Below are 13,719 nucleotides of genomic sequence, written 5' to 3'. Positions count from 1 at the left end.
ACTGCCGGTGAGCACGCTGTAACTTCACATGTGTGAGCAGCAGGCAGGGTGGACACTCGGGCTCCCCGCTCTGCCTGACCAAGCAGCCCATCCTGCCTGCCTGTTCCACCAGGTGAGCTCACAGTCACTCACAGTCGGCTCTGGACGTAGTCAAGACACTAGGGAGAGAAAGGGATCCGCGACCCATGACCCACAGCGTCTGCCTCTCGCCCTCTCCTGGAAACCAGGGCAGATGGAGCAGCCCGTTCCCGCCTGTCCTGCTCACGGGCTCTGCACGGGACTCTGGCAGCTCCTGAGTCCTGAGTGCAAATTTCCGCGACGCCCGGTGCACGTGGGAACTGACTCTGCGACAAGCACCGGATGCCCTCTGACGCGGGAGCTCAGGGCACACCCACTAGGCCAGGGCCTCTGCACGTGCTCATGGACAGCAGACCCCAGGGAGCTGGGCCGAGTCCTCGCCTGGAAATCTCCCAAGAATCGCGTAGCAGCTGCACTCGTGAAGCCGGACAACAGCCAATGTCCCCGACTGAACTGCAGCCTCAGAACTATTTTCAAGTAACGGACGTCCCCACCCTGTGGAGTCATCCTGACACCTGATGCCAGCCGAGCTGCGTCTGCACGTCCTCACGGTGGGGGGGGGGGGGGGGGCGGCACCTGAGAACCAGGCCAGCTGGGGCTGGCAGGACGCTGCTGGCTGGCCCACTGCAGATGTCGGGTCCGGGGCCTGGGGAGGGTTTGGCGGAAGCTGGAAGATACGCTGGCCCTGCAGACTTAGGCCCCGAGCCAGTGGCTCCAGCAGCAGGCCCAACGGCGCTTCTGGAACACGCCTGTCCTCTGAGAAGTGCCATGAGGGACCAGTGCTCGGCCTGAGTGTTCGCGGCCCCTGGTGCAAACCCACTCCCTGCCCGCGGGTGAACGGCTGGGCACTCACGTTCTGCTCCACCAGAGCCTCGGCGCTGAGCCCCCTCTCAGACTGCAGGTACTTCTCGTGGAACAGCTTCCCGTCAAAGACGTTCCAGGGCATGAAGTCACTGGTCCTCCAGGGGAAGCCGCACGCGCTGTTGACCAGCACCAGCATGGTCAGGCCTCGGACCAGGAGGGAGCCCAGCTGCACGGCTCTGGGGTCGATGTGATCGAGCTGTGGAGGCCGGACAAAGAGAGATGGTCAAGAGCAGCCCACACTGTGGGGGACAGAAACCCTGCGCCTCCGGGCCGGCTGACTCCACTCAGGACAGACACTCGCAACACAACTGTGGCGGCTCTAGGGATAAGGTGTGGAGGCAGGTGACCTGAGGGAGTCTCCTCACCCACCGTCACACACCGGACCTCTAGCCCAGGCTGCTCTGCTCAGACACCCTGCAAGCTGCAGACCAGAGCAGCCCCCCCCCACAGAGTGGAGCCCTCGGCAGTCTCTGGGGTGCACGCCGTGCCCCCCCACACACAGAGTGGAGCCCTTAGCAGTCTCTGGGGTGCACGCCCACGCCCCCCAGAGTGGAGCCCTTAGCAGTCTCTGGGGTGCACCCCCCACGTAGAGTGGAGCCCTTGGCAGTCTCTGGGGTGCACGCCCATGCCCCCCAGAGTGGAGCCCTTGGCAGTCTCTGGGGTGCACCCCCCATGCAGAGTGGAGCCCTCAGCAGTCTCTGGGGTGCACGCCCCCCCCAGAGTGGAGCCCTCAGCAGTCTCTGGGGTGCACGCCCCCCCCCAGAGTGGAGCCCTCAGCAGTCTCTGGGGTGCACTCTGCTCCGGAAACTTCTTTAAAAGAAGCCGAGAAGCTGCCCTGGCCGGTTTGGCTCAGTGGTTAGAGCGTCGGCCTGGGGTCCAGAGAGACCCGGATCGGTCCCCGCTAAGGGCATGTACCTCTGTTGCAGTTTGTCCCCGGCCCTGGTCGGTCGTGCGGGTGGCAGCCACTCGATGTGTCCCTTTCACATCGATGTTTCTCTCTCTCTCTCCCCCTCTGTTCCTCTCTCTCCCTCCCACTCTACCTGAACAAAAATGGAAAAATGTCCTCGGGTGAGGATAAAAAAATAAGCAAATAAAATAAAAGAAGCCGAGAAGCACCCTTGTAGGCTTCCCACGCTGGAGGAGACGACAGCTGTTCTGAGTGGTAATGATTAAAAACATCACTTTAAACAAACACCATTCACGAATAAAATGGCTTATTACCTCATAGGGTTGATAATTTTCTACCAATTAAGAGACTCATTCCAGTATGAAGCATCTCTTTTTTGGTCAAATCCACCTGATGTGGAACATTCTTGTTGTCCCGAGATGAAGCAGCTGCCTAACCAGCCACAGTGGGGAGGGGATCCTGCTGGGCCACTACCAGTGCCCTCCTGGCCACTCGGGCCACACTAGTCACTGGCACCCGGCAGGCCCCCACGAGCCCATCCCGAGGGCCATCCCGAGGTGGCCTGCTCCAGCTGGTCTGAGGCTCCGGTTCACCAGCAGCCACTGGGAATGTCCCTGCACTGCTAGCAGCTCGCAAACCCGAAGCCAATCCAGAGATGGGACGGGGCTCCCTTCACAAGTGAAGCGTCGCCTTGCTTATGAGACAGAAACACTGACCCCTTGGGGAGCTCGTTGTGAACTGGGATTGCTGAGTGCGTCTGAGGCTGAGCGAAGACACGTGTGCACTGCTTCCCAAATTGTCCTGAAAACTCATTCTTTCCTTGAAAAAATATTTTCATTGAGTTTTAGAGTGAGGAGGGGGGAAGAGAGAAACACTGATGTGAGAGGGAAACATCCACCAGCTGCCTCCTGCACACGCCCCACTGGGGACCAAGCCGCCAACCCAGGCCTGTGCCCTGACCGGAAATCGAACTGGCGACCTCATGGTGCACATGGCCCAACCCACTAAGCCACACCGGCTGGGGGCCGAAAGCTGTTTAACAGCTGAAAAGAAGGCAGGTTTTGAACCAAAAATAGGAGAATTGTAGCATTAAGACACAACCCTAGTGGGCTGACCCCATTCCACGTCCCTTCCCTCCAGCAAGGCTCCTACGGAAAGCCCACGTCCGAGTCCCAGGTCTCGTCAGGCTGGGGTGTATCTTGGGTCCTTCAGTCTCAGGGGTGTGGTAGGCAGCTATGGTGAGTTTTTTTAACTTTTTATTTATTTTGAAATGATACACAGGAAGTTACAAAATAACAGATTCCCTCAATCCTAACATCTTACCTGCTACAGTTTCAAAACCAGAAGAGTGACATCGGTTCCATGCACAGACCTGCGCACACCTGCGTGCGTTCTATGCAGAAGGATGTCTGTAAGGACACATGTTGATTTCACGTCCTCATGGGTTTCTTCTCAATAAGGACATGTTACTGTCTTCCTGTGTGACTGTCTCAGGGTGTGGCACCAGCATGCGTCTGTGCTCCTGAACCTGAGTCACTGAACCTGTGTCACTGAGCCTGTCACTGATCCTGTCACTGAACCTGTCACAACCTGTGTCACTGAACCTGAGTCACTGAACCTGAGTCACTGAACTTGTCACTGAACCTGTGTCACTGAGCCTGCGTCACTCACTGAACCTGCCACTGAACCTGTGTAATGGTCCTGACCAATGTCACCCCAGTAAGTTTTACCTAGAAAGATGCAGAGCCCTGGTCAGTTTGGCTCAGTGGTTAAAGCGTCAGCCTGCGGACCGAAGAGTCCCAGGTTCGGTTCCCACTAAGGGCACGTACCTCAGTTGCAGTTTGTCCCCAGCCCTGGTTGGGGTCGTGTGGGTGGCAGCCACTCAATGTGTCTCTCTCACATGGATGTTTCTCTCTCTCTCCCTCCCGCTCTATCTGAAGATAAATGCAAAAAAAAAAAAAAATGTCCTTGGGTGAGGTTTAAAAAAAAAAAAAGATGTAGAATAGAAGCTCAGCCCTGGCCGGTTTGGCTCAGCGGTTAGAGCATTGCCCTGCGGTCCGGAGAGACCCGGGTTCGGTTCCCGCTAAGGGCATGTACTTCGGTTGCAGTTTGTCCCCGGCCCTGGTTGGTCGTGTGGGTGGCAGCCACTCGATGTGTCCCTTTCACGTCGATGTTTCTCTCTCTCTCTCTCTCTTCCTCTCTCTCCCTCCCACTCTATCTGTACAAAAAATGGAACAATGTCCTCAGGTGAGGATAAAAAAAAAAAGAATAGAAGCTCATATGTGACAAACGTCCAGCTGGAGTGAACGACAGTCATGAAAAGAGGTCACTAGAAGGTCAAAGGGAGGTTGAGGGCCTTGCTGGAGGCCACTACACAGTATTTTAACAGGAACTGCTGCTGCAATGATTAATACTGATCCTCATGCTCTGCAGTTTAGCAGAAGGTGTGCACACAGCTTGCCCCTTCGAGCACCCTCGTTTGCCACCAGCCAGACGGCGCTGTCTCTACTGCAGAGCCCTGCTGTGCAGGCTGATGCACGCCCTCTGCCAGCACCGTGCCCACGGCCACGGCCACGCACCCCATGGCCATGCACCCAGCACACCTTCCGACAGCTCAACATGCTGTGGCTTGAATTTCACAGCAGAACTGCCCCTTCTGTTGACTCCTATTTCTTTTCTTTTCCCTTTAAGTCCCCAATCAAAAGTGGCCAAGAACTCTCCAGTGAAGGGCGGTTCAGACAGTGCTCCCTGAACCCTCAGAGCGGAAGAGATGAGTCCAGAAGGTTCCAACAGTGGGAACCGTCCATCTGGAAAGAGGCTGGAGTCAAAGCTAGTGGTGAGGATGATGGTTTTGCCAGTTTCAGGAACTGGATGCTGCAGAGATAACCCAATAAACAAAGAAGCTACAGCAGTTCCTTTGGCTCTTTCCCCAGAGAGAGAGCAAGAGCTGACGCCAATCACACTCTGGAGCAGGCGCAGACGCTGTCTGTATGGCTTGGGGACAGCAGGTCGGCAGCCCCAACACAGCAGCTTTGCAGAGGACCCCACAGAACACGCTGGGCACACACAGTCCCACGAGCACTGTGGGTGAGCAGGGAGCTACTTCCAGCCATTAGGTCCCCAGACAAGGTGCAGTGCCCGTCAGGAGCTGCTCCACAGATGGGGTGCTGGACCAGGACAGGACTAGGAAGGACCACAACGGACATGTGCAGGTGACGGTGCCCCTACCCCAGGCAGACCTGCCCAAGACGCACAGACAGATGCACCCAAGAACCCACCCTCCCACTTGCGGCTGCTTCAACAGGGGGATTTGGCGAGCTACCTATCCCCTTTCCAGTCCAGTCTACTGTCTGAACAACTCTCCCTCCTAACTAAGCAGATTCACACCTAAATCCCATCTTCACCTGTGTGTTTCCACACGGGCAGCACAAGGTACAGGTGCAGAGGGTCCAGGAAAACCAGCACCTGGGAGCACACCACCACAACCGGGGAGGAGTGTGACACATGTCACACGCTCAGCTCACCTGTGCTCTGAACCAGCAAGACCAGCGTCTCATCACCTGTGCGACCACCTCTGTGCACAGTTCAGAGAGCTGGCTTTTCTTCTGTAAAACCAGAACACTCGCCACCTCACGCAGTCTCACGGAACCTGTTCAGTGTGTGTCGCGAGCCCTCGTCACTCTGGTTCCAGGGTCTCTCTCACGGAGAAGGGCAGAGGCAAGGACGCCGTGTGGATGTGGGGAGCCTGGCTCCACCTCAGCTCTGCCAGGGCCAAGGCGGCTGGTGACGACCACGTCGGCAGGACAAGGAGCATCTCACATCCCCACGGCGCCTCGCATGCCAGCGTCCCCATGTCTCACGAGAGCCATGTCCGGCTGCTCCGAAGAAGCTGCTCAAGGCCAAGCAGCTACGCGCATGTGCATGACCCCAACTCCAGCTGTCTGCCTCCCACAAGGCCCCGTTTTTCTACCTGTACAATGGAGCAAGAGACGGCACAACCTCTGGGCTCTTTCTACTTCTGCTGGCTGTTGAACTTCGCCGCGTCCCCGCCCACAGCTCAAGCAGCCCACACCCACTGATGGCCCAGGCGGGTGGTGGTAGGACAGGGGCCCGGCCGGCAAGGCATGTGGTTGGAGCTACTGCCCAGGTTCAGAACTAGTACTGACCTGCTAATAAACTCATGGCACTTTCTAAAGTTGTGTTTTGCCAAAGGAAGAGAAAAAATCCACTTTCAGAAACAGGTCTACTAAAAACAATGTAAAAAAAACTGCTAACACAAGAGAAAACAGCCTGCCTGTGCGTCTGACCGGACGGTTAAGAGCAGTAGGCTGGAATCAAACCCAGCAGACAAACGTTCTGCAATTCCACCGGAAGTTGTTTATTGATGAAAGTCAGTAGCCGCTGGAAAGACAAGCCACACGAGTTCAATGAGGCTGGAGCTCTGGGCGCTCAATCGCTGCCCAGAGGAGTTTGCAGAGCGCAGTCGGAAGTGCTCAGCACGGCTGGCCCGACCTGGGCTTTCCCACGGGGAATAACCACCAGACCCCAGCCGCAGACGCAGAGGAACCACGGAGACTCCCGCGCGTGGGCCGTTTTGTGAAATTAAGGAATAAACACACGTGACTGTCCGTGTCTGAAAACGAGGGCACAGAACAGGGACCTGCACCAAACGCTCCTCGCGGACCCACGACGGCACCCTTCGGGGGACAGGTCCCCGACAACGTGGGAAGGACAGGGTGCATTCTGGCGGCAGGACACGTACCTAAGCCAGCAAGGGTCACAAAAGATCAAATGAACGTTGCTGTCCAGGGGCAGGACCCGAGCCCGCGGCAGGAGCTACGAGCCCCTCGGAGCCGGCAGCCTGCTGCCCACACTCTGCTGCGGCTGCGCAGAGCCCAGATGGCACTGTGCCACGTGCGGGCTGTCATCTGTGCCGCCTCCCTCTACGGCTCTGCCCACCTGGCAGGGCTCTGGTGCAGCTATCTGAGGGGTGAAGCCACACCACACACAATGAAAACACACACCAGAACTAGAACAGACAAAGGCCGTCCGAGCTGACCCTCCGCCGGGCCAGGCTGTCCTCAGGACGGTGAAGGTCAGTCTGCAGTACCTGCAAGTCTGCGAGCTGCCCAGCTGACTTTCCTTGGAGGCACAGGGCCTGAGCGATGAAAGCGTGCAGGTCCTCGAGGCCCAGCGTGTCCACCTGCAGGGAAGGGAGAGCCCAGCATTAGCACTTCTCAGACTGGGCTGTGCTGACTAGATACAGGCGCACGGGGTGCATCCGGGTCTCGAGCAGCAGAAGAGACGCAGGTGTGAGCAGGGCCTCTTCTCTCACTGCTCTGGGGGTGAGCTCTCCGCGGGGCCCAGGCCAAGCTGGGCGGGAGAGTCTGGTCACTCTCCTGCAAGGCAGCAGCTCCGGAATGCTGGGAGGAGTCATGAGCTACGACCGGATCTCAGAGAATACAGGGGTCCTGCCGGCACACATTCCAAGCTGGCGTGCAGGGTCTGCGGACAGCACACAGCGGGCCTGACGGGGTGACCAGGGCTGGAGTAAGAACTCACCCTCACCAGCCCTAAGGGAAGTTTGCGCCCTCAAATCCCAATTTAAAGAAAATCAGGATCCCCAAAATATGAGTGCCCACCAATCCTTTGTGGAATGAAAAGGTCTAACAGGAGTGTGAGAAAGAAGCCAGGAGAGGCAGAGAGGAGACAGCGGAGGGGAGGCAGGTGGGAGAGGAGGGACCGAGAGCCAGGACGATGCGGCCAGGCGAGCACAGTGGACGCAGGCCCGCGGGGCAGCAGCTTTGCACCGTGTGCCACCAGCTGAAGGACCCAGGAGCTTCTCCTCACAGGAAGTGCTTCCTGCGGCCAGGCCTGCGGGCAGACTGGCGCCAAGATCTGAACGTCTGGCCGACCCAGCACCCTCCTCGTCTGTTTTTATTCCAAAGCAGTTGCTGCCTTTGTTAAGTAACAGTGTGATTATTTCAGGGAAACCAAAACATTGCTGATGTGCAGGGCTTGTGACCCAGGAAAAAGACCCCTCAGAAGCAGGTCCAAGCAGAGAACATGGTTCACATCCATGAGCCCATCTGTCCGTTCACACTGAGGTTGTGGCAGGGCTATGACTTCCTGCCGTCAGCAACTTCTGCAGAGGCTGCTTTACAGCACTGACCTCGGGGCAGAACAGCTGCTTCTGTCGTGTCTTTTCAGTTCGTCAACGTCTGGCCACCTCGACTGCTGACAACTCGGTGAAAGGCCAGGTTCTTAGTAACAGTTTCTTAGAAGTTCACACGATGGACATTATCTTACACAGTGTTTGCTCTACTGCAGATTATTTTAGTGCACACTGACTTTTCTCAGAGAGCTGGGACTAGTTCTGGGTAGGTTTGCACCCCGAACAGATGCATGTTTATCCCCAACTACACCCAAACACATCTGAGTTAAGCACAGCCACACAGAGGTGTGCTCGCTGCAAGTGCACCTCCTCACCTTGCTAACCTGAGGAAGGTCACCTGTGAAGGGTCAGGGCCATCCTACCCCAAGGACACTGCCACAGTGTCCACTTGCTTAGTTTACAAAGTTCCACCAAGTGTGTCCTGTAGGGTCAGGCTGGCATCGAGTCTGCCTCACACTGACTTTCACTGAAGAGATTTCTATGTAAAAAGTAATTATTAGTAGCAAAAGGTGAAAGTGGAAATCTCGGAGCCTGACTTGCTCCAGGTCTAAGTGCCCAGCACGGAGAGAGCCAGTGCTCTGCACCGGATGGTCCCTGCAGCAGGTGGACCTGTGACTGACGGTGAGCAGAGCAGCTGAGTGACTGCGAGGATTCAACCCCATCTCCGCAGCTGGGAAATAATTCAAAGTGCATGTCCCAGGGGAGGACTCACACCCGGGAGGGCGCACACCTAGGGGGGTGCTCACACCCATGAAGGCTCCCACCCGGGAGGGTGCACACCTAGGGGGGTGCTCACACCCATGAAGGCTCCCACCCAGGGGAGGGCGCACACCTAGGGGGGTGCTCACACCCATGAAGGCTCCCACCCGGGAGGGCGCACACCTAGGGGGGTGCGCACACCCATGAAGGCTCCCACCTGGGAGGGCGCACACCTAGGGGGGTGCGCACACCCATGAAGGCTCCCACCCGGGAGGGCGCACACCCATGAAGGCTCCCACCCAGGGGGGGTGCTCACACCCATGAAGGCTCCCACCCAGGGGAGGGCGCACACCCATGAAGGCTCCCATCCGGGAGGGTGCACACCTAGGGGGGTGCTCACACCCATGAAGGCTCCCACCCAGGGGGGTGCTCACACCCATGAAGGCTCCCACCCAGGGGGGGTGCTCACACCCATGAAGGCTCCCACCCAGGGGAGGGCGCACACCCATGAAGGCTCCCACCCAGGGGGGGTGCTCACACCCATGAAGGCTCCCACCCAGGGGAGGGCGCACACCCATGAAGGCTCCCACCCGGGAGGGCGCACACCTAGGGGGGTGCTCACACCCATGAAGGCTCCCACCCAGGGGAGGGCGCACACTGGCACACAAGACACTGACAAGAACACACACCTATTTCTCTGGGAGAGAAAAGAGCTGCTGGCTATGGGCCCGCCCCACCCCGTGGCGGCCAGGTCACCACAGCATGGGCGGCCTGGCACCCAGCACACAAGGAACATCACCCTACATGAGGGTGCGCAGTGAGCAACACCAAAGGAACTTAGGTGTTTATATTTTACACGTAAGTATAAACAACTCGCCTTCTCTCTGAACCTGCACGTGGCTGAGGCTGGTACAGATGCATCTGCCCGCAGCCGTGATGCAGACTGGGGCTCACTGGGGCGGGCAGCGGCCATGAAGCACACCCCCCCTCTTCCAACGCGGCAGGACAGCTGGCTGCGGAGCCCAGAGCCAGGCAGCCTGAGACGGGAACCGGGGGAGGCCCCGAAGTGCAGCGCTCAGCTCTCCGCCAGGCGAGTGCGGGGCTGAGCCAGGACCCCTGCTCCTACTCCAGGTGGACAGAGCGCAGGTGGCCTGCAGGGAGGCTCTGGGAAAGCCCGCGGGGCGGAGGCGCGGACACTGTCACTGTGGCTGCGACGGCAGGGGGACGGAGACCGTCCCCTCGGCCCCTCACGTGGAATCTCATGAACAGTGAGCGGCGGACCCACTAGGTCCAGAGGCGCGGAAGCAGGAAGAGACCGGCGAACCCGGGTGTCAGCCAGAGCTTCTGCGCACATCCGCACAGACGAGTGCGGTGAGGGCCTGGGAGGGGGTGCAGCAGGGGGGATGGAGGGGGTCAATGGGGAAAAAGAGGGGACATCTGTAATACTCTCGACAATGAAGGTAATTTAAAAAAATTAAGTAGGACAGCTGGGGAAGAGAGGTGGGGCTGGGGACGAAGTATTTTAGCTCTTCTTTTATTGGGTGTCCAGACTTGCGTGTGTGGAAAACTACTAAAAAGGCAAATCTTTTCATTGGCTTTTGTAATTTTCATATATTAAGTAGCATAAAATGAAAGAAGAAGCCATCCAACCTGCTGAAGGGTACCCACAGAGACCTCGGCTCCCCCCTGGCGTGTGGCCTGGGTCCCGGGCCGCAGCTGAGACAGGAGCGGTGACGATGATGGGCTGGCAGACCCCGGGCCCTCCCAGAGCCCTTTCTGCGCCCACCACCCCACGGCTGCTCCAAGAGCCAGGAAGGAGCTACCACCTCGCTCTCAGCTCAGAGCACACGGCCAGTGCCCAGTGAACCTCTGCTGGGGTGACAGTGGGGTGTGACCCCGAAAGCCGCAGTAACTCGCCCAGCAGCGCGGACCTGCTGAGGGAGAGCTGAGACTGTAGCCAGTCAGCTCGAGTGCAGAGGTGGACCCCTCACCTGCACCACCAGCACGGACATGACAGAAGGGGGCTGCTACTCCCCTAGAGTTGGGAAGCAGGACAAAGCGTGAGCAGAGCTTCCCGAGCCTGTTCACCCGCGTGCATCACACTCCAAGTCTGACAGCAGACGGCTTCTCAAATGTGGAACAGAACCGCCCGAGAGCCTCGCACAGATGGCTGGACCGGGCACCGGACAGCAGCCACGGCCCAGGCCCAGCTGCTCCTGCAGCAATGCCCCTCCCACGCGAGGTCCGGGGAGCCGTTACCTGCACAAACAGGTAGATGAGGAGGCAGCACAGCGCCTGGAAGGGGCTCTCCACAGCCTGCAGCTCCTCCCTGGAGGAGGAGAGGTCGAAGCAGGCAAGGAGCACGTCCACACGCTGGGCTTGGGCCCCGGGCTCCTGGCTCAGCCACAGCAGCTTCAAGCTGGGCGGTCCTCCTGCAGGAGAAAAGTCCATGAAGTGCAGTATGTCATCACACGCTCCTTCCAGAAAGACAGCAAGAGCACCAAGGCACGAGCCTCCCCCCTCTCGACACCTCTGGGCTTCGGCTTCAGCGGGACCAGGTCACTCAGCAGAGCTCACGGACTGGAGGCCACACACACACACACAGACACACAGACACTGTGCTTTGTGTCCCAAGGGCGCGAGGCTCTTTCCTGCCTGCGCTGCGCCCGGTACGGCGAAGAATGTTCTTGGAGCGTGTTCCCCCTGCTCCCGGGCACCTCACCGTCTGAGAGCTGGAGCGGAGCCAGCAGCAGGCTGGCCGGGCCGAGGCCACCTGCCCCTCTGCTGTGGGGAGAGGAGGCCTCCCCTGGGGCCCAGGAGGAACGGAACCGGTGCGTGTGCAATCCCGGGACAGGCGTTTCCACGGTGAACCCGTGACTGCACTCACACCACCCGGGGACAAATCGGACCCGCTTCAACAGTGCTGCCAGTACCTGGGATGTTCACCTGCAGAGGCCTGACGAGATCCGGGTGCCTCAGCGGGTTCCCAGAGTACACAAACCACTCCTGGACGGGGGGGCAGCTGCTGGCGCCATCTGAGAAAGGACAGCTGGGTCAGTGGGTGGGTGAGGCCGTTCGTCCCCAGGCCCAACTCCGCTGGGGACCCACTCCAGGCCAAGGCAGATGGCCCACTCCAGGCCATCCACTCTGGGCCGATGCTCCCAGACTCTCCCCGGGCACCCTCCGCCCCGCTCCACAGGCAGATGCAGCAGCACCAGTAGCCTCACCTCTGGGTCACGGGCCACAGGGACAGGCAGCTTAACAGACCCTCAGAAAGCCGCCTCATCACAAGAGGGCAAAGGGCAGGGCACAGAGGCTAGAGTGTTGTCAACATTCAAAACAGTAAGTCGGGCCCTGGCCGGTTTGGCTCCGCAGTTAGAGCATCAGCCCTCAGACCAATGAGTCATGGGTTTGATTCCGGTCAAGGGCACGGTTCGTCCGCCGCCCTGGTAGGGCCGTGCGGGAGGCAGCCAGTCGATGTGGCTCTATCGCGTCCCTGTTTCTCTCTGTCTCTCTCTCCCTCCCTCCTTCCCACTCTGTCTGATAAGGAGAAGTATCCTCGGGTGAGGAATAAAGAAAAAAAAGAGGAAGTCGGGTGGTGTATGCAGCATCCTCACCTCGACCTAAACGTTCAGATGCACCGTGTTCACCTTTAGTCCAGATGACCCCCCTACAGTTACAGGTCCAGGCTCCTTCCAGAACCTTGAGCCAGACACAAGGGTTACCTAAGCTCTCCTTCAAGTAACAATGAACTCATGCTCCTAGAAAACTCCACTTTGGCCATTCTCTGGGCACCGCTTCATTTCAGCGGTTTTAATGTCATCACGTTGAAATTAGAGCAGAAACGTCCGCGACAATTTGGTCTGTCTGGATTAGGAGAAAGTAGCCCTAGTGCCACAGATCGAGACGAAGGGGAGAGGAAGAGGGCCTGGCAAGCCCTCAGGGGAACTTCCGCCTGGTTGGCTCTGAGCTGGCAGGACAGAGGGCACGCCCGCCGCCGGTCTCCGCTCCCGCACACCCAGCGCTGCACCTGGCGATGGAAGCCTGGCCCAGACCTGTCCTCACACCCATGGGGCAGAGGGCGTCTCTGTCCAGTCTCCTGCACGTAAGTGAGACATGCTTCCCTGGGAGCAAAGCCGGGCACATGTCCACCTCTGACCCTCCCCTGGAACCTGCTAGGTCACATGACCACCGCTCAGCGAGCCGACTCCTCTCACGATCTGGGTCTGAGGGCATGTGTGGGGCGTGTGGGCAGAAAGCGAGGGGGCACAAGTGGGATTTTCAAGTTTGTGACCATCCTCCAGCTTTTTAAAGAGTGTTTGTCCTTATGGTTCTGCAGTGTTTTTACACCACTGTTTAATCTTCAATTGTGTGTGCTCCTGGTCCTTAAAATAACAAACTTCCCTTTCTTTTTTTGTATAATTTTTTTAAGTTACTTTCGGGTCAGTATCTGGGCTTTCAACGGGTGAAGGGCCCGCGCGGCCCCCAGCACTGCCTCTGGACTTGCAGGGCGGGGCACCCACGAGACAGCAGCCCTCCTTACCCCACTGGGTGGGACCGGACAGGACAACCAGGGACGGGACGGCCCACCCAATGTCAGGGCACCAGGCGCCCAGGTTCTTCCCGAACTCAGATAACCCCGGAGCCGTCGAGGAGGCTTTATTCCGCCTCCTAAAATGTGGATGGTTTCCTAGTGGTTTACACCAAGATAATCACGACCGTTAGAGACTGAAACTCAGAGACGGAGTCAGCATCAGGTAAGAACAGGTGTGAGGCCGGGAATGGGCCGAGGGTGAGTGAGCTCAGGGTTTCTCTCGCTTCTGGCCACATGCCATCTCGCCACCAAATACACCTACTCCCGAAAAAGTGCTGAGGCCGCTCCGACCAGCCAGCCCTGCAGAGCCCAGCAGGTCGGCCTGCGCGGGACTCAAGTTGCAGCACCGCCAGGCTGCAGTCCTTGGCTCGGACTCACAGGCCCGGCTGCACATGTTGAGGG

The 13,719-nt window shown here is 58.5% G+C and overlaps 1 protein-coding gene across 3 annotated transcripts in view; it reads right to left on the bottom strand.

The window, feature by feature from the left end:
* Positions 1-13,719, bottom strand: part of FAM120B (family with sequence similarity 120B) — a 45,430-nt gene that overhangs the window by 13,928 nt on the left and 17,783 nt on the right. For all 3 annotated transcript variants that reach the window (XM_036248960.1, XM_036248961.1, XM_036248962.1), the window contains 4 exons: positions 11,657-11,758; positions 10,983-11,155; positions 6,960-7,052; positions 932-1,138 (listed from right to left, as the gene is read on the bottom strand). In XM_036248960.1, coding sequence (XP_036104853.1) covers positions 932-1,138; positions 6,960-7,052; positions 10,983-11,155; positions 11,657-11,758 — 575 coding nt within the window. The remainder of the gene's footprint in view (positions 1-931; positions 1,139-6,959; positions 7,053-10,982; positions 11,156-11,656; positions 11,759-13,719) is intronic.

The sequence above is a fragment of the Molossus molossus genome, unplaced genomic scaffold (genome assembly GCF_014108415.1).
Source record: "Molossus molossus isolate mMolMol1 unplaced genomic scaffold, mMolMol1.p scaffold_m16_p_8, whole genome shotgun sequence".
Taxonomy (NCBI): Eukaryota; Metazoa; Chordata; class Mammalia; order Chiroptera; family Molossidae; genus Molossus; species Molossus molossus.
This window is presented reverse-complemented; position numbering and strand designations above follow the sequence as displayed.